Source organism: Empidonax traillii, unplaced genomic scaffold, assembly GCF_003031625.1.
Source record: "Empidonax traillii isolate 1590-97213 ecotype Southwest subspecies unplaced genomic scaffold, ASM303162v1 scaffold15:size5535645, whole genome shotgun sequence".
NCBI lineage: Eukaryota > Metazoa > Chordata > Aves > Passeriformes > Tyrannidae > Empidonax > Empidonax traillii.
This window is the reverse complement of record NW_020955208.1, coordinates 1,029,158-1,056,246: the sequence shown is the minus strand read 5'-3', so window position 1 is coordinate 1,056,246 and position 27,089 is coordinate 1,029,158. Positions and strand designations below refer to the sequence as shown.

General features: G+C 48.4%; 3 protein-coding genes across 9 annotated transcripts in view; 2 read left to right on the top strand and 1 right to left on the bottom strand.

Moving 5' to 3' along the window:
- Nucleotides 1-13,966, top strand: part of TESK2 (testis associated actin remodelling kinase 2) — a 103,641-nt gene extending 89,675 nt beyond the window's left edge. For all 5 annotated transcript variants that reach the window (XM_027893121.1, XM_027893130.1, XM_027893137.1 and 2 more), the window contains 6 exons: nucleotides 2,981-3,063; nucleotides 4,730-4,805; nucleotides 6,421-6,504; nucleotides 7,614-7,700; nucleotides 10,947-11,082; nucleotides 12,763-13,966. In XM_027893121.1, coding sequence (XP_027748922.1) covers nucleotides 2,981-3,063; nucleotides 4,730-4,805; nucleotides 6,421-6,504; nucleotides 7,614-7,700; nucleotides 10,947-11,082; nucleotides 12,763-13,775 — 1,479 coding nt within the window. In that variant the 3' untranslated portion in view covers nucleotides 13,776-13,966. The remainder of the gene's footprint in view (nucleotides 1-2,980; nucleotides 3,064-4,729; nucleotides 4,806-6,420; nucleotides 6,505-7,613; nucleotides 7,701-10,946; nucleotides 11,083-12,762) is intronic.
- A 4,228-nt stretch (nucleotides 13,967-18,194) lies between these two features.
- TOE1 (target of EGR1, exonuclease) lies at nucleotides 18,195-22,179 on the bottom strand. The gene is made up of 7 exons (XM_027893150.1): nucleotides 22,035-22,179; nucleotides 21,917-21,957; nucleotides 21,730-21,826; nucleotides 21,443-21,601; nucleotides 20,910-21,169; nucleotides 19,556-19,727; nucleotides 18,195-19,138 (listed from the first exon to the last, which is right to left on the bottom strand). The coding sequence occupies exons 1-7, from the start codon at nucleotides 22,146-22,148 to the stop codon at nucleotides 18,341-18,343; spliced, it is 1,641 nt and encodes a 546-aa protein (XP_027748951.1). The 5' UTR covers nucleotides 22,149-22,179; the 3' UTR covers nucleotides 18,195-18,340.
- A 512-nt stretch (nucleotides 22,180-22,691) lies between these two features.
- MUTYH (mutY DNA glycosylase) lies at nucleotides 22,692-27,084 on the top strand. Of its 3 annotated transcripts, none has more exons than XM_027893083.1 (15): nucleotides 22,692-22,793; nucleotides 22,907-23,040; nucleotides 23,450-23,489; nucleotides 23,732-23,805; nucleotides 23,936-23,977; nucleotides 24,054-24,125; nucleotides 24,333-24,446; nucleotides 24,720-24,817; nucleotides 25,071-25,215; nucleotides 25,303-25,375; nucleotides 25,453-25,638; nucleotides 25,850-25,995; nucleotides 26,203-26,352; nucleotides 26,494-26,544; nucleotides 26,784-27,084. In XM_027893083.1, exons 1-15 carry the CDS (start codon nucleotides 22,730-22,732, stop codon nucleotides 26,886-26,888), a joined length of 1,494 nt encoding a protein of 497 aa, XP_027748884.1. In that variant the 5' UTR covers nucleotides 22,692-22,729; the 3' UTR covers nucleotides 26,889-27,084. The 3 variants fall into 3 exon arrangements, with proteins under 3 accessions (XP_027748884.1, XP_027748879.1, XP_027748871.1); XM_027893078.1 differs by having other exon boundaries at nucleotides 25,303-25,378; XM_027893070.1 differs by having other exon boundaries at nucleotides 25,303-25,384.
- Nucleotides 27,085-27,089: the final 5 nt, after the last annotated feature.

Here is a 27,089-nt window from a genome sequence, read left to right as displayed (position 1 = left end):
TTCTCTCTTTCTGATCCTGATTCACCTTGACGGTAGAATGTGAATTCCTGGAAATGTCTTTCATTGGGTGCACGTGAACTGCCAGTTACTGTGGGCCGTGTTCAGTCACCTATTTATGAATTGCATCTTAAATCTGGTAACTCAGTTGTCTGTGCTGGGAGTTCGGGGCAGTGTTGTGTAATGGCATCACTGGGGTGGAGGAGGAGCATGGTGGTGCTGAGAGTTAGCCTTGAATCTTGGAGAATCTCAGCACAGAGTGAAGCATCACTGTCCACACAACTTTGCCTTAGTAATACAGGCTGGAAAACTGACATGGGTTCTGGGAAACTGGTGCTTAGCTACATAAAAACTTGCCCCAGTTGAATTAAATCAGTTTAGTTTCACTACAGTGAGCATTTGTAGTGACACTGGGATTTTATTGTCTGGTGCATGTCACCTGCCTGTGGCTGATACCAGTATGAATAAAAAAAGTCACTCTTGTACTGGAAGACGCATCCTAATGGATTTAAATTCACACTCAGCACTTCTTCGAGTGCAAACAAAAGACAAGCTTCCACTAGTGAGAGAGAACAGCTTGGCTTCCTTATTTACATCACTTAACAGTTGTGCAGCCCACCCCAGCAGAACAACCGATCGATTCTTTGTAGCCCCAGTTGTTGCCCTGGGCTTTCCCCTGTGCCTTCTCCCGGTGCTGTGGCCTCTCCTGCAGGACCTGTGGGATGTCTGCACTGCTCGGCCTCTCCAAATGCTTGCACTGAAAGCGAGCCTGGCTTTGCTGCAGGCAAATACCTCTTACTGGGGAAGGAGCTCAGAGCTGTCAGGCAGCATTGGCTTAATTTATGATTTAGCTGGGAATAACCTACTTGCATAATGGTTCGGTGCTGTACCTGAGAGCTGAGACTGCCTGGGGCTTGTTGGGGGGTGGGATTGTTCATCTTCACTTGGTGATGTATCGCTGTCTAATGGGATGTGATTAGATACTGGCAAGAAGCTGAAGGAATATTTGCTGTCAGAGTGACGTTGAGTTTAAGTCTCCCTTTGGTATCAAAGCAGCCTTGTAAATTATCATAGATCTTTAGGTCAGTAGATAGGTTTCTGCAGATTTTTATTTGTGTTGAAAGTAGTTCTTTCAATTGTCTCGTTTTAAACGTTTCCCTGAAGTTTTGGAGACCTGAGGTTATTGGAGAATAACATTAATCCATAAAACCCAGAAGGTAAAATTAAGTATTGTGGTCTTGCTCCTAAAAACGAACAAAATGTAAATAGTCAAAGGTAATGCAGGAAGGAAATCTAGATTTCAAAACTAGTGTTTATGAATCATAGAAGTTTCTTCAGAAAAAATGTTTAATTAAGAATTATCTTTCATTGCTGAGAAATCTATGGCAGAAAAATAACCTGAAACTTTTCTGCGTAAAATAGTACCAACCTTCCTGAACACCACAAAGTCTCCGGTGTCCTCGTGGACCTGTTTCTGTGTGGTACACAACGACATTCCACTTGTCTGAATCATTTGAGTGAGATTTCTCAGAGAAGTTTTATCCTTCTCAGTTTTAAGTCCACTTAGAATGCCCAAATGTTTAAAGAGAGGCGAGTGCAATGAATGCCCCCTTTGATACAAGATAACAAAGGCCGCAACTGAGAAGCTTTGCTGCTCTTTGGGTAAGCGCAGTTGGTTTAACTTGGTACATGTTTATGAATCCCCAAGCTAACTGTGGTTGTTATACTTGAGTCATGCTAAACAAATAAAGCTTTTGCATCTCAGGAGCCTGGCATCGATTTTACGTGATCGCGGGAATGGCTTCCTCAACCTTTTAATTGGCAGGAGGGAAACTCACTTCGTGGCCCGAGCCACAATCGTCTCTGAATAATACAAACAGTGATGACCTGAACTTGATCTTTTAGACAAGGGACTCGCTTTTCTTGGGAGCTGCATTCTACAGCCAAGCTAATGCTCAGGGTCAGCGAGGGGCTTTTGTATATCCAAGCACAATAAAGGCAGAAAGTGTTTCCTGCTGTTCAGCTAATTAATGCAGGGTACCACTCGGTAGGAGTCGGCAGTGGTTTTGCTGCCTGTCACTGCTATTGTACTGCCTGCAGAACCAAGGCATGTGGGAAGGGAATGAATTTTGTCTTGTTCTACCTATTGCAGGACAGCAGAAAATGCAGGGGAGTCAGCTATCGATTCATTTGGTGAGAAGGGGAAAGGTGCGGTGCTGGAATGGTCAAAGCGTGTTTCTCAGAGTTGTAAATAAATAACAAAAAGAAATCGATAATACTCTGTGTATGATGTGCCAGCCCAGAATTATCTGTGTGTGTCCTTAAATTGCCCTCCATCCTGACACTGGAGGGCACATTTGAAAAGAAAAGACTGACAGCTTTTGCCTATTAGACATTTCCCTTTAATCATGTTTTCCAAATGCGCTGTAAAATAAAGAATTTTGAGAGTTTAAAGGAGCATATAACTTTGTCACATCTTACATTTTCTGATGAAAAGCTACTGGAAAGCAGTGAGTTCCTTTTCAGTAGCAAAATATACAAAGGCATTTAGAGTTTGCTCTCATCTTGTATTCTGGTCAGGTACAGGTAAATGGTGAAGAGAAAATTGAAAGTGTCATAGTGAACAGCGTGTATTGCATATTGTGGAGCATAAGGGAGCTAAATCATCTCAATTCTTGTTATTACCTAGCTGGGTATGTGCTGCCTGTGGCTGCCTGCTTCTCAGAAAGTTTTTAAGTGGATTATTAACTAAGTGGAAGGCTGTTTGCAGCATCTCGTTTGACAGACATGTGATTGTGCAGGGGAAGGGCAGGGGAAGAGGGTGGTTGCTCTCAAACAAAAGCTTCTCATGGACGAATGTGCTCCAAACTATACTTTCTAGTTACGTTCCAGATTAAAAACAGATAAAACAAATGTTATAGAGGTTTCGTACCCAGACAATAACTCTTCTGTTTGGTTTTATTTTGTTTTTTCCTTTTTCCAGAACTGCTTAATAAAACACGATGAGAATGGATACTCAGCAATAGTGGGAGACTTTGGTTTAGCAGAGAAAATTCCTGATCACAGGTACGTGAACTGATTGAAATGGGGAGAGAGTTGCAGTGTGACTGCAGGTCAGAAGCTCCAGTCAGAGCCAGATCCCTGAGGCTGTTGTTGAATTCTGATACAGAGTTTGCAAAAAATATCCTCAGTCTTCACTCTGGAACTGCAGGCTGGATGACCAAAATGTTCCAACCTTAATTGCTGTCCATTTTGATATTTAGAAGTGACATCTATTCTTCAAAAATGTTCCAATGACTAGATGATTTACGCAGGCTTTTCAGTTGATCTTTTTAACAGGTACTTGGGAAATCTGGGTTTTAAAAAACCCCACAAAAATACTGTCCAGCACTCTGGATTGGAATGATTTTGTAATAAATGTCATTTGTTGATTCTAAGCAACTTTAGCTTCTTTCCATTTTCATAAATAATATTCAGGGGCATTTTGGTACTCTCTTTAACATCTGGGTTAGTTGTCAAGATCCAGATTTATAACAGAGTAAAATTAATTATAAAATTACTGTAGTTCTCCATTTTACTTTTTCTAGGATGAAATCATAATCTTAACTCATTTGAGGAATGCACAGGTGACTGTCAAAGCTATTGTCACAATTGGAAATAGTCCTTTTGTCATCCCTCCTCCATTAGGGAGATCAAGGACAAGGATTTCGTTGTTCTCTCTATATATTAATTTGTGTATTTCGGAGTATTCTGACTGTGAAATATGCTGTCAGATTTTCTCCAGTGTATGCTTCTGAGTAAAATAAATAAAAGCCTTCCAGCACTTTTGACTGCAAGGAGAACAATAAAAGTTGATCTCAGCTCTGCACAGTTTTTAGACTGCACATATCCTGAAACCTTTAGATCTTGGGAGATCTAAAGGCTTGTGTTAATGTTGTTGAAATACTGATGTAAAAGCTCAACAAAGCCCTTATTTCCAAACTGCTGGTAAGTACAGCCAGTGGATCTTGTAGCTCCCCTGGGGCACCCTGTAAGGTGCTGAAAGCTGCAGCAGTATTCAAATGCACCCATCCCAAAATCAGGAAGGCACTACAGGTGCCTTAAGTTGTTCTTAATAACCACTTTTGAGATGCCCTGAAAGCTGAGAGTACAGCAATAGTTAGAGTAGCTGCTGAAATAAACAACTTGAGAGAATTGCTGCATTAGGCACCATTTTGGTTTGATCTGGTCTTACCTCCACTCTGAAAGGCAGCTTTGTTGTTCGCAGTTTGCTGATAGCAAGCCTTGCTATCTTGAAGCCTTCAGAGGCCTTTATTTTTTTTAATAGGTATTCTCTCAAGGTCAGCTGGGTGACAGCCTGGAGGTCTTTCTTTAAGGCCCCACTATTCAACCATATGGAAACAGCAGATTTTTCAAATTGGATCTATTCTGATTACTTTGAGGTTTTGCCTATTAAAGGATTCATTTGATCAGTCTTGATTTTTTTGTTTTAATTCAGTTTGCTAACAGGCTGTGCTGACTTCATTCAGAGTAGCTTATCAGTATACATGTTGGGATGGATACTTCTTTCTTCCCCCCCCCCCAAGTGGCCAAGCATTTAAAAACTAGAAATAAAATGTGAGTAATTGATTGGGAAAGTTAGTAGCCATGCTTGAGCATTTAATTAATAGTTCTTCCCTCTTTCCTTCCACTCCTCTCCCCCTATACCCCCATCTATCCCATATCTGTATAGTGAGAAGTTACCAGTGGTGGGTTCACCCTTCTGGATGGCACCAGAAGTTCTCAGAGATGAACCCTACAATGAAAAGGTAGGTACATGATATAAAAGTTGTCAGATGTTTCTCTTCACTAGCTGTATGCATGACTTAGAATTATAATAAATAATAATAATAAAACTATTGCTGTTTTCACTTGTGACATTTCTGTACTTAGACTAAGGGAGAGTGAGAGTTGAATAGCTAATATTTTTAATTCGTGGTGTGTAATCTTACATGGAAATAGAACTAGCTTTAGGATTGTTCTCTGTGATGCTATTTCTGTTCTGAAACTCCCCACATGCCAAAATATGGTAATGGTTTGTTGACCTAACACGATTTCATTTAACCAAGTCTCATGAGAAATGCAGTGAAGTTGCTTCCCATACTCTGGTGAAATCTGGGTAGAAGTAAAGCCTGTATGTAAACTTGCACACTTATGTGTGTGTATGTGTGTATACATATAAATCAGCATTTCTTTAGGTAAGATTCCTTGATAAAACAAAAATGCTCTCCAGTGATATTTGCAAGTTTTCCTATTTGTGTCATTGGGAAATGCTTCTTTCAGAGGAGGATCAGCTCACACTGGATTTTAGAAACAGTATTTTCAATCAAGCTCTTCTGTACACAAGATTTTCTCTCCAGTACTTTAGCCCTGCCAGTGTAGCCTTTCTGTGATAAACCCCCAACCTGTACCTCTTTCTAGCTAGTAGTCAATAATCTATTTAATTGGTGGTACTTTCAACTTACAGGAAAGCAGTAGCTACCTCAGTAATGAATATAATAATTACCATTTTAAAGCTTTTTAAAGAGTTACGATCGACCTAAATTAATAATAAAGTACCCAGATCTGTGGTGCCACATTCTTCACCAACCCTGGGGCATGAAGGACTAAAGAGGAAGCAGGTCTTACGCCCCAATCAGCATGAAAGGTGACACGTAAGCCTGGCTGATATGTAAGGGATGAGAGATGCAAGCTTCTGCTCCGTAGACTTGTGTTCCGTGTTTTCCTAAATTTTATTCATGAAAAACTCAGGTGGGTGGAAATCTGAGGAACTGTGCAGCTCCAGGGGTAGTCAGATAAATGATTACTGAGCGTCATGGAAATTGAGGCTGGTGTACAGTGCTGCTAAATACCTCAAGCTGTTTTCTCCAGAGGTACTGAACCCTGAGAAGAGAAAACTGTGATTCTTCTTAAAAACAGTATTAATGTTCTGGATAAGCTTTGATCATGTGTATTCTAAGCCCATTTTTCTAACCACAGTGATATACAGGCATGTCGTGTTTTTGGCTAATTATTCCCATCTGTAGGACATCAAATGCAACTTCACCATCCTTTATGCAAGGAAGGATTATTGTGTTGTTTTGTTTTGTTTTTTTACACTGCTGAATTAAGAGTGGTCTGGTGGGTTTTCTCTTTTATTCTTGAAAGAGTTTTAAAGTTATCACTGTTGTTTATGCAACAAGAAGGCTTTACTGTAAGCATGTGTTTCGTGACGTGGAAAAGGGTAGCTAATAGTGCAGTGGCTCTGTGTTGTAAGGCTGAGGGGCCAGTTTAGGTGTCCCCTGATAGCCATTTGGGGCGAGAAGAGACTCTGTGGCAGATAAGAACACCCACTGTTCATAACTGAACCACGTGTCTGTCAATTTTTTTTTTCTTCTCTCTCAGGCAGATGTGTTCTCCTACGGTATAATTCTGTGTGAGATCATAGCAAGAATACAGGCGGATCCAGACTATCTCCCTCGCACAGAGGTAAGTGTTGCATTTATAACCCTGGTGGGAGGTGCTGAGTCTGCCACGATAAAGGCCTGGCCTTTAGAACTTCTGGCACTGCTGCCAAAGATAGGATGAATAGGTGCTGCATTAAAAATAGCCTGGAAAAGGCTTTTGTTCTTCCACGCTGTTATTGTAGGAAGCTCCATTGAAGACGCTTTCCCAGAGACTCTGTGCAGCTGTGATCCTCATGGGAATTCTTTTCTGCCCCTCACTGGCAGAACACTGAGAGCACTGCAATGCCAGCTCTTCCTTTTGTGGAGTGATTCCTCGTGCAGACTTCTTGCCAGGTTCACTTTTGGCAGCTGCATCCTCTAAGCAGCCCCTCCTTGTGAAAGGGGCAGGACCTGGGTTAACAGCAGCTAAAATAAGCTCACTCTTATTTTTGCATAGACTCTCCTAAGCACTGTGGATCTGAGCTATAATTGACTAATCAAAGATACTTCTTGCTCTCTTCGATTGCCTTTTGGTTGAGTCACATCTGCAGGGCAGCTTTTGGCCCTCTGGGGGGGGCTCTTCCAAACTGTCTGTCCCCCTCTGGTTCTGAAAATGTGAAATTGCTTAGGTCTCAAACTGCAGTAAGTAAAATTCTTTTGCTCCTCTGGCCTTCATATTTTATAGGCATGCACGTAAGGTACTGGATAACTTGTATTACCAGTCTACCATCCACAGAAAAGTTAACCATTTTAACTGATACATTTTCATCATAGCAAAGTCTCTGGTTTTATAGCAGGCTGTTAATTTGCACGGTGAAAGTCACCACACTGAAACATCACAGTATAAGATATTGTTTCCAGATCCACACAGGCACCATTTCAACTGCAGTGGATTGCAGTTGAGTGCAGGAAGAGGGATGGGCTTTGAAGTCAGTCCATTCTTTTACAGGTATCCTGTATCAGTAATCCCACTGGGAATGCTGCAGTTCAGAGTGTGCATGAAGGTTTCTTAAAATTATCTACATGTGGTTGTTGAGTTGGTGTTCCTGGCTATTCCTGATAACTCCACGTAGGGTTCCCCTAAAAAGAAGATGCTTTGGGCCAGATAGCAGACCTCATTTATATCTCTGTGTTGTGTTTTTGTTTGTACAGAATTTTGGGTTAGATTATGATTCCTTCCAGCACATGGTGGGAGATTGTCCTCCTGACTTCCTGCAGCTGGCCTTCAACTGCTGTAACGTGAGTATCTTACTTGAAGGGGAGAGGCCTAAACTAGAGTCCTCTAAATCCCTCTGGCTTTTGAAGATAGAGCTTAAAGCACTTACAGAAGAGGCTTGAAGAGCCTACCTATAACAGCAGTGCCTTCTGATAACCCAGAAAGTCCCTTGGAGTTTTTATAATCCTTCCCTTCCCCTTGCAAAAAGGTGTATCTTGTGTTTTTGCAATTCTGTATTCTGTCATGCCAAACAAACAGAACTGAAGAGCTTCTTGCAGGCTGCTCAGGCTGCTCATAACCAGTTGGATGCTATTGGAACTGGGTAACCCTTGGGCTGACAAAATGCAGCTGTTATTGTGTACAGACCTACTGAGCTGTGAAGGAAGGATTCTGAGCTGCCCTCACAAACAGAGGGGACAAACAAACCAAGAGCAGGCGTTAAACTACTCTGGATACCTTCGTGGCTCCTCAGTGTGAAAATTCCAAGGAAGTAGATCTCTCTTGTTGGTTATTCCATAACAGAGTTTCTAGTGCCATTGTACAGTAAACTGGTTTATATGAAATAAGAGAACCTGAGCTACTGCCGGTTTCAGATGAAGTTGGGAACGTCCAGCTTGCACAATTTAAGTTGAGGCAACTTCTAAAAATTTTATTGCCCAAAACTTCACTGGGGACTCACAACCAGGCCATACTGGAACCAATACCAGCACTGTGTCCAAGTGTGAGTGCTTGTAAGAAAAGTCTCATCTCTTCATGCTCCTGATGCTTATTTTTGACCTGAGCTCTCTCTGCCTTGTATTAGTCCAAATGCACATGCTCCAGCAGAGCACGGTATAAAGGTGAGACTGGGGGCATGACTGCTGCTCTTGACACCAGAGAGCATAATTTAATTCTAAAAATGTTTGTGGAACTTCACAGTGGACAAGGTACTTCACTCCTCTGGTTTCACCTTCATCCAGCAGAGCTTGTTTCACCAGGACATTGGTATATCTGACTCATGTTTATGAAGTGTTTTGGTTACATGAGCACTAAAGGGTTTGGCTAAAGGTAGGATTTGACTTGGGAAATACCAGCTTTGACCTGTAGACTCCAGAAAAGGTACTGCATCCAAACACGTGGTGTGTGATTCAAAGCAATTTCCTAGCACAGAAACTCAGAGCAAAACTGCTCATGAAGGAAGAGGCAGTGACCTTATATTCTCATGTAAGAATTTGGTGTGGTCAGAGAAAAAGGATTTTCTCCTACTGATTATGGTCAAATGCTGCTTCTTGTGTAATAAATGTCCCTTCCCCGAATTGAAATGTAAATTACTCTCATGTGATCGAGCCATTAATATGCTGATTTCAGCATGGGCCATGCTGGAATTCACTGACCACTCACCTAGTAGAAGGAAAGAGGGAATAAACAGATAAGGCTTTCTTATGTTTTCCCAAGCATGCTGTGCTTCAGTAATAGGTGACTGGTGTGATAATTTGCTCTTAGACATGGACATTTATAAAGCTTTTTATTAGGTCAGCAAAATGTAAACTCTGTAGCCCAACTGATCAGCTGAACTAATGTGCAAAGCCCTGGGGTTTTCTACAGCCAGGAAATGTGTTTTAAGGCATGTAAGAAAACCAGTAAAAACTGACATGTATGAATAGTGGATTAAAATGTCTTTAATTTGTTGTTAAAAAGTGTGGGATTTTTTAAAATAAGTACCTTCAAGGTACTCCCCAACAACTATAAGCCTGTTTGTGTGAATACTTAATAAACATAATCATAAATGATCATGGAAAAAGCTTACCGTCACGAGCTGAGCTGTGGGCAACTGCTGCCTGGAGGAAGAATCTTTTATTCCATTTGAGCAGAATGTGGACTGCTCAGGGATGGAAGAGGCAAACGCTGCTCTGAGTAACTTTTCCATTGGTGCCTTTGTCCTGGATCCTACCTAGCATAAATTAAAATAGCCAGAGAGCCCCTTTTACTTCCTCTAACTTCCTGTAGCTTGCAACAGCTCCTTAAGCCTCCCAAATTAGTAAGTTTGTCAGAGTACAGCGTGTGCTTCAGCGTTGCCCCTGCCCTACTCTTTCAGTGAAACAGGGAAAGCAGAAAAATGTTTTCCAATGCCAGGAAATTCCAGCTGCTGCATTAGAACCACTTTCTTGCTTGCTCTCGAGCTCTTCAAGTGCGATCTGTCCGGTTGGGTTTTATTACCGTACGTGTGAGTTTTTAGCCCTTCACCCTGTGTTGCTGGAAGGTGTTCTGGCATTGCTGATCAGACCAGTTCTTTTCAGGAAGATCCATCTCGTAGGACCTGCAGGGCAGTACGAGGGAGGTCTGGGAGGTTTGTTGTGCACAAAAGCACTACTGTTCCCATTGCAGAGGTGAGATCTGTCTGGGCTTGCCCACTCTGAAAAAGCCCTTTAGAAGGCTGGAAACAGGAACCAGGTCAAGCAGAATATTTTGTTATTACTGTAATGAGGTAACTTTCAGCTGCTGAGTTAGATACTCACACCTACAGTAGTTAAACCTGTAACATGTGTACAGGGTCAATGTTCAAAATTATGAAATGCCTTCTAAATTACTATCTTAAATTAAACTCTTGGCCTGCAGTTCAGTTTTAGTGTTGGACTTTGTTTAGAGTTCCATTTCTGCTAGAGTGAATAATTAAATACATACTGAGAAATTCAAACTGATACAGGGGGAATATTTTACTTGAGGTTTTTTTTTTTTCTAATATATTACTTGGTCAAATTATGTAAACCAATTTTGCTTCCTTATAAGACAGACCAGTACATCAAGTGGTAAGGCTGATTAACAGATGGAAAGATGCATTTTCAGCAGTGCCATTTAGGTGGGTTTTAATTAAAGCCACAAGGAGGTGATGGAAGAATTACAAACTTTTAAAGAATGGCATAGCCATGCCGCTCTGTGTAATCCTTTTGAAGCAACATTGGTACATAATCTCCGTCTGATAACCAGAGTCCAGAAAGAAATCTTGAACTATTCAAGCTGTTCAAAACAAACAAAGCCCCATCACAAGCCATGAGTCTTGACAGATTCCCACCTTGTCACTTTAAAATTCATCCTCTGCCTGTAATGTTTACAACTTGATAATTAAATGTGAGAAGTATAATAGACAGAAATGCCACTTTGCGATGATAACACACTTAAAACAGTCTTGAATTTCCTTGGTTTCTTCAGATTGTCCCTCTGTCTATCCACTGTCTAAGCAGAATAGCATGGACAAACCCACGTGAACTTATTTGACTTGTGTGCATTCACAGATGGATCCAAAGTTGCGTCCTTCATTTGCTGATATTGTCAAAACACTGGAGGAAATGTTAAACCGCCTGAGAAATGAGGACTCGGAGAGAGAGAGAAAGTTCTTGAACCTTGACAACAGTGAGAGAAAACCAAAAGGTAAGTGTCTGTGTTGTACAAACATTGCTGCATGGTGACAGCAAGAGGGTGCAATGCTTCGTATTTCAAAACCTGGGATTTCAGCTATTTATGCAGTTATTTACACCTTATGAAAAATTTTATGTGAACCTTGAAAATGATTCTGGAGCAATGCTGTGTACTTTAGGCTGCAGAGTGTCCTTTGGGGAAAAAACAGCTGTTTCTTAAAGTGCCTCAAAAGATTTTGCCCACAAGCTCTTGAGGGGAAATTCAGAGTTTATTTGGGAATGGTTTTGTAAGTTGCTAACTATATGAAAATCCATCAACTTTTTATTTATCCCTGCCCTACTTAGTGCGTATACGTAATTCCTTTGGTGTATGTTACATGTAATGTTTAGAAGCTTCTTAAATTCCTTCAGGAGGAAGAGCACAGAAGATGCAAGATAATTAGAAAGTACCCAGAAATACTCTGAAAGATGGGAAAAGATGAATCCCAGGTCTGCTGGGGAATGTTGGCCTTGAGAGGTTTTCACTAAAGCTGTCTGGTGCCACCTGGTGTGGGGAGCAAACTCTGGTAGCCTGGGCCATAATCTGACTTGGGTGTCTCTTACGTTAGTGCACTTCTGGCTCTGGGAACTTGGAGTACAGTAAAAACAGTTTATCATGCTGTGTGTATATATAAATATACAACATATATACGTAGCCATCAATTTGTAATATGGTTTTAGACTGCAATAATTATTCTCTAATTCAAACCACATAGAGTTAATGCACGTGGTGGTTCTCCCACACCTGGAAAGCATCCAAAAGAGGTGTCACTTAAAAAAGGAAAATGTTTTTTGTTTGTTTAGATTTTTGGTTTGGTTTGTGTTGGGTTTTTCTTTTTTCATGTTTCTGGCATTCCCCCCTTGGAGTACATGCACAAAACAAGTACTTCTTGAAGAAGTGTTACATGCTGTTCTTTGACTTTTATACTCTTTCCTACATGGAATGACTGCAGTCTAAACTGTGGCAGTATTTAGAGGGGAGAGTGAAAATCCATACGTGCTTATTCTGGAAATGGTAATCAAAAGGAGATATCACTTCTTTATATTCATTTTTAGGGCTCTAACACAGCTCTTCAAAGGCACCTTGAGAGCCAGTGGCAGATGCATGTTCCAAACACTCAGAGTTAGCATCTACCATTTTCCCAACCTGTCCTAGTGATACAGCTTTATTTATATATATATATATATATATATATGTATGTATGTATGTATGTATGCGTGTGCAATACACATGCATATGGACAACTTTAAAACTCCTATTTATGAGGGTCGAACCCTCATATATCCCTAGTCTTGTGTTGGATAATGTACTGAATGAAGCCTGTGATGGACTTATTTAAAATCTGCATGGTACCGGGAGGGGCATTTATTTTGGTCTTAGACTTTTTTTCTGTCAGGGTGAAAAAGTCCCAGTTCCGTTGGCAACTCAGTTTTGTACTTGTTCACTTTGATGGCCAGTATCACCAACAGATCTTGGGCAACCTCTGCTGGAAGCCAGGACAATAAATCTAGAAGCGTGCTTATGGAAGATAGTTTGGAACATCAGAAATGCAACTTTTTTTCTTTACAGCTGTCAGGAAGGTTCTGTGAGTGAGCAGACATATAGCTCTGGAGAGCTTCTCTAAGCTAAGAGTGTTCCTCTTTTTCTACTCAGGATCAATTGAGAAAGGACCAGGAGTGAAACGTTTGAGTTCCTTGGATGACAAGATCCCACCCAAGTCACCCCGTCCACGTCGGAATATCTGGCTGTCGCGCAGCCAGTCGGATATCTTCTCCCGCAAGCCTTCCAGGAAGATAAACGTGCAGGACCCCTACTACACACCAAACAAAGGCTTAGGCCGGAAAGTGAATCCCTTCAGTGCCCGGGAGGACCTCAAAGGGGGGAAGATCAAATTCTTTGACATGCCAAGCAAGTCTGTGATTTCCCTCGTGTTTGACTTGTACTCTCCAGAGGCAGGCGGGGGGCTGAAAGCCAGCCAGTCCCACTTCCGGCAGGCGTACAGCGCAGACTGGCAGGAATTTTCCCTGCTTCCTGGGAGGAGATGCAGATCGCTCCCACTCTCTCCTGAATTGCCACACAAGGAATATGGCCTGTTTGGAGGACTGTCTTCAACCGTTGGCAGGTGTGACCCAGCCCAGCTTGGCGCGGAGGTTCGGCAAAAACTCCTGAGTAGCAGCAAATATGGTGTGTCAGAGATTCCCCCCTTCCACGCCAAGCCTCACAGACCAGAATTTCTTCTTGCACCAGGACAAGAAGAGGATATGGACTGTTCAGATGGGCCAGTGGCCCAGGAGGAAAATGGGTTTTGCCTTGTTGAGAACACGTGTGGAGCTCCAGCACATAACCAACCATTAGTGCTGGCCCAGCCTGAGCCTCTGTCTTACAAAAAGCTCCCAGCTGAGAATTCAGTGAACTCTGAGGGACATGGTTCCTCGCAAGGGTTTGCAGGTTGTCTCCCTTCTGAAGAGATGGAGGTGGAAGATGATCTACTGAAAATTACTCTTTTAGAGTCCACAAAGCCTCTGTTCAGTGTTAGTCCTTCCAACGAGCTGAAGAGAGAGGCGTGGCCCTTCAGGGAACAGGATGGGGACAGTCCTGCCCTGTTGCCTCAGACCTCCTCCAACATCTCAGCAAGTGGCAGCACAGAGTCAACTTGTGACATATGAAGAGAGGGCTCAAACCGAACATGTCCTTGAGAAAACAGTTGTTCCCAGTTGCTTAAACTCCGTTTTTCTCTAGTGCCGGGCCTCACATTTGAAAGAGACTCAGCAGATGGTGGGAGCTGCCTGTCAAACAGATTGCTGCAGACAGTGTCTGGACAGACTGATTATTTTATAAAACTTTATTTCAAACTGTGCTTATTCCCGTTCCTGATTTACATTAGGAGGGGGAACTACTCCAGCCAGAATGGCCATGTGAGCCCCACAGCCTTTCCAAGAGGCAGCAGCCAGAGCAGGCACCACGTAAACAGTTTGATCTGAATTTCCAGCATGAAGTATTTCAAGGCCTTAAGCTCCATGTAGAGTAGAAAGAATGACCCTTAGGTTTTCCCTCTTTCTCTGACTGACCAGCAGCTCTAAGCCACTGCAGATTTTTTTTCATTAACATTCTGCAGCAGTGCACGTGAGTCGGAGCCTCTGTTTTAGAAACAGGGACAGAGGTCTTTCAGAGCTCTGTTGAGCAGATAGGAATGCTCTCTGGTTCCAGAGCTGCTGTGAATGCTGTTGCAGCATTAAACAAGCTCTTCTTTCAAAAGCAGCAAAAACAAAACCCCTCATGCTGGTCACAATCTGCGGGCTGAGTCACATGACAAATACTTCGCAATTAACGAGAAGAATCTGTTCCCTGAGATTTGGTAATGGTGTTTAATGCATTAGTGCAGGGAAGCTTTCTTCCTTATCCCAGCTCTTCATGTACCTCAGCCCAAATGTGGAGGACGATTTGCCCAGGGCACAGAGAGCCATATTCCAGGCATTGTGATTTCTGGGCTTCTGAAGAAACTGCCCCTAAGAGTAACAGTTGTACTGAGCTCTTTTTTGGGGGGGATGGTTGGGTGTGCTCTTATCTCTGGAGAGCTGAATGAACATCATGATCTGTTTCTGCAGAATCTTTAAATAGAATAGCTGCATCACAACTGACTATTACCACTAAGCTAGCAGGGTCACATTCACCTCCCTCTCTGGTATGACATCCCATCTCACTGATTCCACTGCAGTAATGATGGCTCCTCACTTCAAACCAGCTGCTTGACAGAGGACAGTGATCCCCTGCTCAGGGCAAGTTGCCAGCAGTGCTGTGGCCACACAAGTGCTCTTAGAGAGGATGACTCACAGGAGGGCTTTGAATTGTCGAACTAAAGAAAATCAGCTTGTCCCAAATTAACTGGTTTTTCCCCTCTACGGAAAGAAGCTGCTGTCCTTTTTTGGCTTCTCCTATCACTGAATAGCATGATCTTTTTATTTTTTTGATATTTTTTTTGTTTTGTTTTTACTTCCCTTCACCAGCAGGTACATGTGAAAGAAGCAGCAACCTGAGCTTTAATGCTGCTCGCTGGACCCAGCATCGGTGATCCCCGCTCTGGGGCGCGATGCGCAGGGAAAGCTTGTTCTGTGACCACGTCTGTGCAACATCTTGCCCTTTTCCACTACCACCGTCCCAACAATATGGGGTTTTATTTTATGTTTTTTTTTTTTAACCTGTATTATCATTCCTAAGTGAGGTATGCATTGCATGCCTGCTGAGCAGATGGTGGTGCAGCGGAGTCCAGAATTTCATCCAGGTAGCCTGTTATACTCTCTCTCTCTTCCTGCTCTCTTGTAAGGATAGATAATGTAAGCTAGGCTCTGATGGAAGCCAGACTATTTCTACTCTTCTCCCATCTCAAAGACAGGATGGAGAAAGCCTTAGTTCTTTATCTTTCCAGAGGTGTAGGTAATTATTCCTTGAGTTACAATTATGACTCTCTTGTGAAGTGTGTGTTAACCTGAGCAGCAGTTCTCCCTTTGCAGTGGCTGCAACGAATCCAATGAGAAACCCGGTATTGCTGAGTTACTTAGCTCAGTCCATCCAGATTAGGCAGCTGTTGGCAGTTTGAAAATGCTTGTGCTCACTAAGATCACCCCTTTTGGCCCACACCTCTCTGCCTCTTGAAGGTGCTGATCTGTAGAGTAGTCTGGATTCTGTATCGTGTCTGCAGAGTGCAGACCAGCTTGTACAGCTGGCACTGTGTTTGTGTAACTTCCTTTGAGGACAGAGAAACAGCAGAATTCAATTGCCAGAGTTGCCTGCCTTATGCCTGCTTGCTTTTTCTTTTTTTCTTTTTTTTTTAATACTTTGATACAATTGTAATCTTCTGGGAGGGAAACCCTCAGCACCAGCTTCTGTCGTCACAAGATGCATTTAGGCGCGTGACTTCAGACAAAAAAAAAAAAAAAAAAGCAATAATGAGTAGTTTACTTTTGGATCACCAGGCTGAGGGAAGCTGCCCAGCATCCTAGAGCAGCCTGCAGCCTCATCAGAGAGCACACGCACACCTCTGGCTGCCCTGTGGCTCCCGGGAGCCCTGGCTGTCAGCTGACACCTCATCACGAAGCCTGTTGCCTTCTGTGGCACCCATTGCAGTGACCTCAGCCCTTCTCTTTACACCGTTCTTAGAGTGTTTGCCTGCCCTGAGCAGCTCTTACAAAGCAGCATGGCTAAAGGTTTATTTTCTTAAATGTCCGCTCTAAGCACAACCAGCTGACACGCACTGGGCACGTCTGTCGACTTTTCTGGCTCTTTGTACTGAGGTGGAGATATCAGAAAGGCCAAGAACTAGCAGCTGAGGCCTTTCCTGGATTCTTGGTCTGCACGGGAAGGGGCACGTGTACAAAACTGGAGTAAGAAGTAATTTTTAATAGCAGAGTTGGTTGCCGAAACCCAGCGTTTCCAAGGGTGTGGATGCGGTTGGAACTCGCAGCACCTCACCCCTTAGGTTGTGTAAAGCTGAATCTAGGTTGCACCTAGTAACTGCTCCTAGGTTTTCTGCCTACCTGGGGTTGCTTTTTGTCAAAGGGGGCCATTTTCTGACAGCTACTGATGAGCACGAATTTGAACGTGTGGTTGGCAGACTCCTTGTTTTACAGAGTTTTATTGCGATTGGATTTTACCGTGATTTTGACTCCACGGGGAGCCCGTTCTTGCTCTTCCCGACGAGATCAAAGGTGTTTTAAATTCACTTTAAATCTTCCTGTATTGAATTCGTTTAGATGTCTGTTATAAGCTATTTTTGTTGTGGTTGCAGGTTGATGAAAAGCAGCCCAGAGAATGCATCAGCCAGGGGGCTGCAGCAGACTCGTACTTGTTGGAGAGGCATTGATGTATTATGTGTAACAGAACATTGGTATTTTTTGCCAGTACAACTAAAGACACTTGAATAATTCCTGTTTGCACTTAATGCTATTGTGTATATTGCATGTCACTACATTTCTATGCAAAACAAATAACCTTTTGGGGTTTTTTTTGTTTGTTTGTTTGTTTGGATTTTTTTTTTCTTTTTTTTGGGGAGGAGGGGCAGCCAGATATTTGATTAAGTATAAAGACCTTTGCGAGATGATCTATTTTCGTATTTATGAAGGAGTTTTACGTCTTAATATTTTGCAGTCTGTAAATAGCTCAACTTGTAATTAAAGGCTTAGGAAGAGGTTTGTAGCCTGTGTATAATAGTAAGTTAACACTGCCAGAAAAAGAAATCTTTGCGAAACAACTTTTCTAATATTGCGGATATTTATGAATATGTAAAGAAAGCACGTCTTGTTTTTATGTTGATTGACCTTCTGACTTTTTTGAACTATAGAAATGGTGTATGTTTTATTGGAACTGCAATAAGAAGTAACCAAAGATGAATCCAGTTAAATATTTTCATAATTTTTTTCTTGGTCAGGTTTTGTAAACTTTCCCAACTTGCTTTCAAAATAAAAATGAAATCAAGGCCTGAGTCTTGTCATTAAGAGGACAATTCTAGGTTGAAAAAGCTGGCTTGAATGCTTACATAAGCTATGAATGCCATTAATACCTGGCTTGAAATTGTATTTGCTACTACTCAGTGGTGAATTATAAACAAGGAATCATCCTTAGTCAGTGTTATTTCTCACCTGCATCTTAATAGTATTTCACTATTAAATTAATGAGAAACAAGGGGTTTTATTTTTTTTTCCTGCTCTGGGTTTACAGTGCCCAGAAGAGCAGGCCACAGCTTTCGATAGCAGCCTGCAGGGAACTTGCCGTGGTGGCTGCTTTGTTCTAGCCCTAAACAGCTCCAGGAGCACAGGAAGCTGCGCACTTTCTCAGGACCACATCTGGCTTTCAGCCCCATTGCATCTCCCCTTGGCAGAGGTCTGAAGACCTGCTGTGGCTTGGTTCTGCAAGCTGTTAGCCTGCACTAGAATCAGCTGGTCCATCTGGGAGAAACTTTCTCCTTCCCCTCCCTCCTGTAGGAGAAAAGGTCTCATCTGGATGTGCTGTAACCAAAAGGTGCATTTGTCCTCCCCCTCCTTCAGCCTCACCCCTGCCTTCACATCCCAACATGCCGCTAAGGAACACAGGGGGAACTCCAACTGAGAGCCATTTAATAGGTCAGATCTTAAAACAGAAACAAGAATAAGAAACTTGTTCCCTTTCTGGCGATGGAATAAAGGACTTCAAAACCTGAAGGGAGAAAAAAAGCTCAGTTCAGTGAAGGAGTTTTGTAGCTCTATGCACTGTCCCAGGCCAACTTTATCTTCTCGCTGTGGGCTTTGGAAGATTTAGAAAACAAGCTCTTCACGATTTGCAGTGGCACCGCTTTCCCGCTGAGGTACAGTTTATTATGGCACTCTGGCAACCAGGGCCCTGCTCCAGTGTCTGTGTTTTTCCCTTGCTTGAGCATCCAGACGTAAGCCATGATATAGCCAGTCATGAAGGCATCAAAGCCAGCTCGGTGTGTGCCCCCCTGGGAAGGAGGGACACGGGTTTCCTTTTCCTTTCCTGCAGCACCTGCTGCTTCAGTCTCAGGGATGTCTGGGTGACTGGCTGAGCCCAGCGCAGCAGGAACCTCTGACTTCCTCTCCACTTGGTCACTGTCAGAGGCACTGCCCTTGGCAGAAAGGCTCAGGGCAGCAGCTGCCTGGGCAGCAGTTCCCTCAGTGCTCCCCAGATTCTCTTCCCACTGCGTGCTGGTGTTTGAGCTGACCTCTGTTTCCACATCCATGGAGTTCTCCTCCAGTGGCCTGCCCTCTCCATTGGGTGCAGTCTCTGCCAGCTCTGTAGCAGCTGCAGGCCCATAGCAGCTCTGTTTCTGTGGTGGTCCCTCCTCCCCGTTCTGAGCTTGCTCCATTTTTTCCCCTGAGCTTTCCTCCAGGAATGCCTTTGCAGATGCTTTTATGTTTTTCCGATGCTTCCACCTGTGCTTCCGTTTCTTTCGCTTCTCCCAAAGCTTGTCGTCCTCATCGATGATGAGATCGATGTTATGAGACTGTGGACACTTCACCCCTTTAGGACACCAGCCATAGGCCTAAAGAGAGAGAGAGAGAGAGAAGCTGCAGACAGGTAACATTTTTCTTATGTCTAATCAAGATACAGGGGAGGGTAGAGGTGGCATTTCTTGCTTGAAGGACAAGCCAAACTAATACAGAACTTGCATCCCTCCCCCAGAAGCAATGGGTACTGTAACTCACACCATCCCACCGTTTAGGACAATAGAATCTCCTGAATCTTTCCATCTAACATAGCCTGTAGAATTCCCCACCTCCCAAGCGGACTGTGCTATTGCCCTGTTTCTGTCAGGAAGCCACCCAAAGCTTGAAAATGTTCCTTCAGCTGTGAAACAAGCGAGGGGAAGTTCCCACGTGCTTCCCTGCCACCCCCTCCTCTGGCCAGGTGTGCCTCTTTCCACAGAGCCATGAAGGAAGCTGGGATCCAGGTTACTCACCGAAAATTTCTCACAGACGGGCACCTTGTTCCCCTCTCCCGTGTTGTGGCTTTCCTCTTCCAGGGAGCAGCAGCGATAGTCGATGTATCGGGACACGTTGGCAGGGTAGTTGCAGAACTCCACGGTGAGGTGCTGCCCACTGGAGTCCTTCAGCTTTGAGTTCTCCCTCTTGCTGGAACAAACAGGAGCACACAGTTACTGCGAGGAGCTCACCAAAGGACCACGGCTCGGAGCCAGCACCAACTCCCTGCTCTCCACAGAGTCCCAGCTCCACGAGATTCCTCCCCTTGAGCTCCAGCCTGAGCTCCACGGCTTGCTGGAAAGAAGTTCAGTCCTGGGAGAGCAGCTTGAGTAAGTAGTTGCTTCCATGCTGATTTAAAGCATTTAAATTGTTTTTTCTTAATATACAGACAGGGAAAACAGTGTCTGTGGTGAAGCTATGAGAGAAGGTGGCACCTAGTTTGATTTTAAATGCTAAGGGCACCAACATATCTGTTAGTCTCCATGCAGTTAATGGACAAATTAAAAACACCCCAAATTGAGGCATCACCACCCAGGCAGGTTGAACCTGGGCAATGAAGAAAAGGAAAGGGTTTCCATCTTATGAGAAAAGAATCTGACCTCTGTTTTGTCCCAGGAGGTGGTTTAAAGGCCCCAAACCTCTGGAAGGCTCCATGAAAATAGAATTGTGGGTTAAAACATTTAAGAGGTCCGTTTAAAAAGTATTTTTATCTTGTCAAAACAAAGCACTCTCGTGTTTTGGCAACAGCCATCTTGAATGTTTTCAGACCTGTCAAAGTGGCATTTCCTGAGATAAAACAGTCACTAAAAATACTATTTCTCCTCTACACAGAGCATGACCTGAGCTTTTTGGAGATTCCAGGGGCTGTACATCACTGCCAGGGGCTTGTTTAGATTGTGTGGGGACTGCAGAATGTGGGGCCAGACTGTAAAGCACAGATGGGTGTCCTGAACAAGAGCACAACCCACACTTGGAAGGCAGTGATGGGATTCAGAGCGGGCTGCAGGTGGGTGTGACAGAGCTGGTCAGCATCAGGAGGTGCAGGGAGCACCCACCCTTTAACTGCAGCATCCCTCACAAAACAGCCATAACCAGCAGACCCTACAGGGCAGCCCTGGTTTCATTTGCTCTCTGAGTTCTTACGGGATGTGTGTTCCTGCTGTGACCCGGTGACACTGCTGGACCGGAGCCAGGCAGTGACTCAATGAGTTCTCAGTTAGGTCAAGTCACTGTGGCAGTGGGACAGTGAAAAGACACAGCCCCCCCTTGCCTGGAAAAACAAATACAGAGCGACTCCCCCCTGTGAGCTCCAAGTAGCAGAGTGCTGCTCACCACTTCTTGTAGGCGTACTCCAGGTAGGACGCCACAAAGCGCGTCTCAAACTCCGAAGCGTATTTGGTGTCGTAAATTCCCGCCGGGAACATCTCGGAGAGGTCGGCAGTGAAGGTGCCCAGGCTCTCGGGGAGGTGGGCGTAGAAGCACTGGTACAGGAACACCAGGTCAATCAGGCCGTTGTGGAGAACAAGTGGCTTCCTCGCCCGGATGAGCTCCAGGAAAAGCGTCCGCACGCCCTGGCTCTGGCTCTCGTTGCCCTGCAGGAGGAAGGATCAGTCAGGGAGCCTCGGCACCCCAACCTGCCAGCACCCTGGGGAGCCCTCAGAGCCCGTACCAGCACCACAATGCCCACAGCTCTGACCTGCCCTGAACAAACACAGGCACAAATACTTGGAAAAGCAACTGCACTGAGCGACAGCCTGGGTGTGAAGCAGCAGGGAGGGGAGAGGGACAATGCTGCACTCAGGGCCGCAGTGTGAGCCCATCCTTGCCAGCCAGCGCCCTCCCAGCAGCCTGAGCTGGGTTTGTACCTTGTCGTTGCCTTTGTGGTACGGGATCCCTTGCGAGTACTGCTTGTTAAAGTCGAAGCCGTGCTGCACCAGGAACTGCACCGACTGGGGCTCCACCACGTAATCCTCCATGCAGAGCAGCGTCAGGTTGTAGATCTGGCACAGGTACGTGTTCTCGGACTGCGGGGGGACACGGTCACAGGGGTGATGGAACAGCCCGGCGGGGCGGGGGTTGGGCCCCACGTCCCGGCGCGTCCCCCCTGTTCCCCGGGAAGGCGGGAACAACAGCGAACGACCCCCGCACGCACCTTCTCCGGGAGCTGCTTGAAGCAGGCGAGGCCGAGGGACAGCACGGAGCGCGTCCTGGCGGCGCTGCAGACGGCCTTGTAGCGCTCCTCGATGCACCTGCGGCGGGACAGCGGGCCGTGAGCCCCCGCCACCGAGGGACGCGCCCCCCCACACACCCACCCCCCCCCCGTCCCGCCGGGCACTCACGGGCTCAGCAGCAACTTCCTGGCGCCGAGGCCGCTCAGCTCCTGCGGGGAGACACAGACACCCGTCAGCGGCCCCGCCGCCACGGCCGCGTCCCGGCGGCGCCCCCGGTCCCGCTCACCGTGTCCACGGCCACGAAGGTGGCGGAGCGCAGCGCCAGCAGCAGCGACGGCCACAGCTCGCCCAGGTTATCGCTCTGCACGTCCACCACCGGCACCCGCGCCGAGCCCGCCATGGCCGCGCCCGCGCAGGGCCCGGGCCCTCCGCCGCCGCGCCCGCCCCGCCGCCCGCCCACCTTCGGCCCCGCCGGCCCCGCGCCGCCCTCCCGCGCGGCGGGAGCGGCCCCTGCAGGCCCCGAGGGGGATTTTCTGCCGTTCCCAAAATCCGTTTTCAACCGAAACTTGGGGTCAAGCGAACCGGCGTTCGGCTCGGACGCTTCCCCGGGGTCCTTCCTCATGCGGGCGCTCGGGCCGGCGGGAGAAGCGGCGGGCCCCGCCCCATTCTGCTTGCGGCTCGCTGATTGGCTGCCGCTCCCCGGGAGGTCCCGCCCCGACCGCGCGTGATGAGGGCGGGAGGGCGCGAGCCCCTCCCCGCGCCTCCCTCCGGTTGGCCGGAGCCGTCCGGGGGCGGGGCCGTCCAGGGGCGGGAAATGTTTTCCCGGGAAGGTGTCACGTGGCGGCGGCGGCAGCGGCCCCGCCATGACCCGGGCCCGGGCGGGGACAGCGGCCGTGGCCGGGGCGCTCCGGCGGGGTGGCGGCAGCGCGGTCCGGGGCAGGAGGCGAGCGTCACCCCGCGGAGGTGCCGGCAGCGGGAGGGATGGGGGGAGCGTGGGGTGTTCCCTGCCGCCGCCCGGGCGGCCGCCGGTGCCTCCTGGGTCCTCGTAAGGCCCCGCACTCGGTGCGCGTCCACCCGGGTAGCGGCCCTACCGGGCTCCCGCCTCTGTTGCGGTCGAGCCCCGCAGCCCTTTGTGCCCTGACCCCGCTCTCCCGACAGGGGCCCCGGCTCCAGCGCCCGCCCCGCCGCCCACCTGGCATCACTTCAGCGACTCGGCGGAGGTCGAGGCCCTGCGCGGGAACCTGCTCGCCTGGTACGACAGATGCAAGCGGGACCTTCCCTGGAGGGCGCTGGTAAGGGGAGACATCGGGTGATTGGGGTGCTGAGGATGCAGCCTTCTTTACTGCAGTATCTGCCTGAATGGTACTAGGAACTGCTTGGCCCCTCTGTGGGATTTACATCTGCCTGCAATCACTTCCTGTGTGGAGGGGCTCAGGTCTGGGACAGCTCCTCTGGTGGGATTTTGAATCTTGAAGGCAACTCTTGGTGTGGGATATTTCACTGGGAAGAAGCTGCTTTGGATGTCACTTGATTGACTCGAACTCAGAACTTCTGAGCGCTTGGGGGAGGTATTTTTTTCTTTGCAAATTCCACTGTGGCATTCAAAACCACTCCACGAGTAGTTTTATTTTACACACAGGTTCCCCTTGTGGTGGGGTCCTGTGTCACCTTGTTTCTCACACCACCATCCTCCTCTTTCAGGCAGCGACGGAGCCGGATGCCGACAGACGGGGGTACGCAGGTGAGGAGCGGGGATTGCGCCCCAGCACGTGTGGGGTGCCCCTCTGTGTGTGGCATTGTGAGGGGTGGCTTCAGGGGCCTGGGGGAGCTCCTGTGGGGCAGCGCGTGGGGAAGGTGAGGGGTGGGAAGGGGTCCCGTGGGGTGGATGCTCTGCAGTGCTTGTAGCCAGTGCTCACGTGGCCGTGGCACGAGGTGTGGGTGGTGCTGGGGCCTCTGCTCTGATGCCTGTCCCGCTCCCTGCAGTGTGGGTGTCCGAGGTCATGCTCCAACAGACACAGGTGGCTACAGTGATCGACTACTACAACCGCTGGATGCAGGTGACTGTTCCTCACAGAGTCCTGTGCCCACAGGCTGCCCCTTTTGGGGAACATGTCCACTGCCTGTGGCAGATCCCCAGCTGCAGAGCACAGCTCTGCTTGTCCCTGACTTGTCCCCTCTCTTCCACAGAAATGGCCAACACTGCAGGCTCTGGCACAGGCATCCCTGGAGGTGAGTGTCACCGGGACCGGGTGCTCTCCCTGCCCTGTGGCTCTCCATTAACACAGTGCTATGTCTCTTGGAGCAGGAGGTGAATGAGCTGTGGGCTGGGCTTGGCTACTACTCGAGAGGGAAGCGTCTGCAGGAGGCAGCAAGGAAGGTGCTCTGGAGCTGGATGGGAGGGCATTTCCAAACCCCTCTGTGGGTGGTGGGTTGGTGCTGGCTCACACCTGCCCTGCCTTGCTGGGGCTGTGTGCTGCTGGCATGAGGCTGTAGAGGCTGGGATCACATCTTCCTGCGGGCAAAACAGGTGGCCTGCACGCACCCACCCCAGCTGCTTCCCAGACCTGAGCTCCCTCTCTGCCAGGTGGTGTCTGAGCTGGGTGGCCACATGCCCAGGACGGCTGAGGCCCTGCAGAAGCTGCTGCCGGGAGTGGGCCGATACACGGCGGGAGCCATTGCATCCATCTCGTACGGCCAGGTGAGAGCTGGGCCTCAGTGGACGTTTCTTCCCTCTCTGCCACCCAGCCACGCTCCTGGCAGGGTCCTGCTGCTGGGTCTCACAAACCAGGGATCCTCCTCAGGGCTGTGCTTGGCTCTTGCTCTCCTCTCGCTTTGGGGTGCTTCTCACCCACCGCCCAGCTTGGCCTCTGGGTTGGCCTCTTGTGTGTCCCTCTCCATGCTGGGAGCTCCCCCAGCTCCCTGCCTTGCTTGGAGCACATCCCAGCACAGTAACCCCAGCTCCTGGTCCCAGGCTACCGGCGTTGTGGATGGGAATGTGATCCGTGTGCTGTGCCGCCTGCGATGCATCGGTGCCGACTCCAGCAGCCCGGCCGTCATCGACCGGCTCTGGTAAGGGGAGTGCTCTGTCTCTGTTTGGAGCTGTGGTGATCATGGCCAAGGGCAGGATCGCTCAGGAGCCATGAGGAGCTGAGCCTGTGTGAGGTTCAGGAGCTCTTGGGAAGTTGGTGCTGGGAGTAGAGGATAAAGGAGCTGTGTTACCTGTGCCTACATAGGAGCATCCTCCCTGGCAGGCAGGAGGCAGGCAAAGGTCCTGGCATGCTCTCCTTGCAGAGCCCTGTGCCTCTCACTACCGTTTGTCCAGGGACATGGCCAATGCCCTGGTAGACAGGAGCCGCCCTGGGGATTTTAACCAAGCCCTGATGGAGCTGGGGGCGACTGTGTGTGTGCCCAAGGCCCCGCTGTGCGGGGAGTGCCCTGTGAAGCAGCACTGCCGAGCACGGTGCAGGGTGAGTGTGACCCCAAAACGTGGCCCTGAGGGGTTGCCATGCATGGGGACAGGGTGGGCTGGTGGGTGAGCCTGTCCCCTCTTTCAGGTGGAGAAGGAGCTGGCCTTTGCCTCGCAGAAGCTGTTTGGAAAACCCGCCCCAGTGCCCGACGTTGAGGACTGTGGTGAGTGCGGGAGGAGATCTCTGTTGTAGCTCCAGGTCCGGGCCCTGCAGCAACTGTTACATTGGTGTTTGCAGGTGTTGGGGACTGTCCCCTGTGCCCCCCGGCCACAGAGCCGTGGGACAGCAGCCTGGGGGTGACCAACTTTCCTCGGAAAGCAGCCAAGAAGCAGCCGCGGGCGATGCGAGCGGCCACGTGTGTGCTGGAGCGGAGGGGCTGCCGGGGGAAACCCGAGTACCTCATCGTGCAGAGACCCAGCTCAGGTGATGGGGCTGGGCAGGAGGGGGATGGAGGCACCACGCAGCCCCTTCCCACCTGCGTGAGGGACAGAGCAGCCCTCAGAGTAGCTGGGAGAGGCACTGGGATGCACTTCTTGCTGGGGTGGGCAAAGGAGCCCCCTGGGGCTGTGAGGAGGCTCAGTGTTCCCAGATGTGCCCTTTGCTGTCTCACATTTCCATCACGCCTCCTCCCCAGGTCTCCTGGCTGGACTCTGGGAGTTCCCAAGTCTCCCGCTGGCTGAAGATCTGCAGGAGGAGAAGGGGAGGGAGGTGCTGGCTGATCACCTCCAGGCCTGGATGGGGCAGCCCGTGGCAGCCAAAGGCCTGCAGTTCATTGGAGAGGTGAGCCCAGAGCCAGAGGGATACAGTGTGAGCCCCCTGTGCTCAGCCATGGGGGATGCAGCACAGGGGAAAAGGATCCCTCTTCCCCACTGTCACCCCTCCCAACTCTTCCTTGCTCCTCAGAGCCCTGGCAGACTCAGTGCACTTATGGGGCAGCTGAGCTGCAGGCCAGCTGCCTGTTTCACGTGTCTTCCCATCCCCTCACAGGTCATCCACATCTTCTCCCACATCCATCAGACTTATGTGGTCTACTCCCTGCCCCTGGATGGGGACGTGACCCTGGACCCTGCCTCCCCATCCCGCTGGGTGACAGAGGAGGAGTTCCATGCCTCGGCTGTGTCCACGGCCATGAAGAAGGTACTGGGGGGCACCTGGGCCTCTCCTCCCTTCCCTCAGTCTTCCTGGGAGAGCCTCTGCCTTCCCTTCAACCTCTGCAAGGTGTCTCAGCTCCCACACCTGGCTGCTGTTCAGCTCTGGTCCCTCTTGTGCTCCCTTCAGGTGCTGAAAGCGCATGAGAAGCAGCGCGGGAAGGAGAGCGGCCCTGGCAAGGTGAGCACTGCTCCAAGGTGCCTGGAGCCCCAGGAGCTGCTCCCTGTTGCTGTGGGACAGCCCCTGGTGTGCCATGCTGAAGCCCCCATGGGGTTTGGGGTCAGGCTGAGGAGCGTCCTGTGGCAGGGGGACTTGCCTGGCTGGCACTGCCTAAGGATGTCCACTTTCTCCAGAGGAGATCCCTGGAGGCCGTGGGGGCCCTTGGGGTTTGGTTTAGTTCTAGTGCTTGTCTCCTGTAGGGCTCCAAGCGGAAGCGGGGGGCAAAACCACGGGGAGCAGGCAGCACCTGCCCTGGGACACAGCTCTCCCTCCACGCCTTCCTCCGGGCACCAACTGCCCCGTGACAGCACCTTCCACGTGTGAGACCCCCAGAGACCCACACTGGGGTGAGTCCTGCCCGTGGCAGGGGGTGGTGTGTCCCTGTGCCGCTGCAAGCTCAGTACACAGCACTGTACTGGTCTCCCTTTCCACTGGCTCCCCTGTGGGAATTCTGCCTGGACGTGGCCACTGCGGTCCTGGATGTGTCCTGGAGCCAGGCCTGCCCT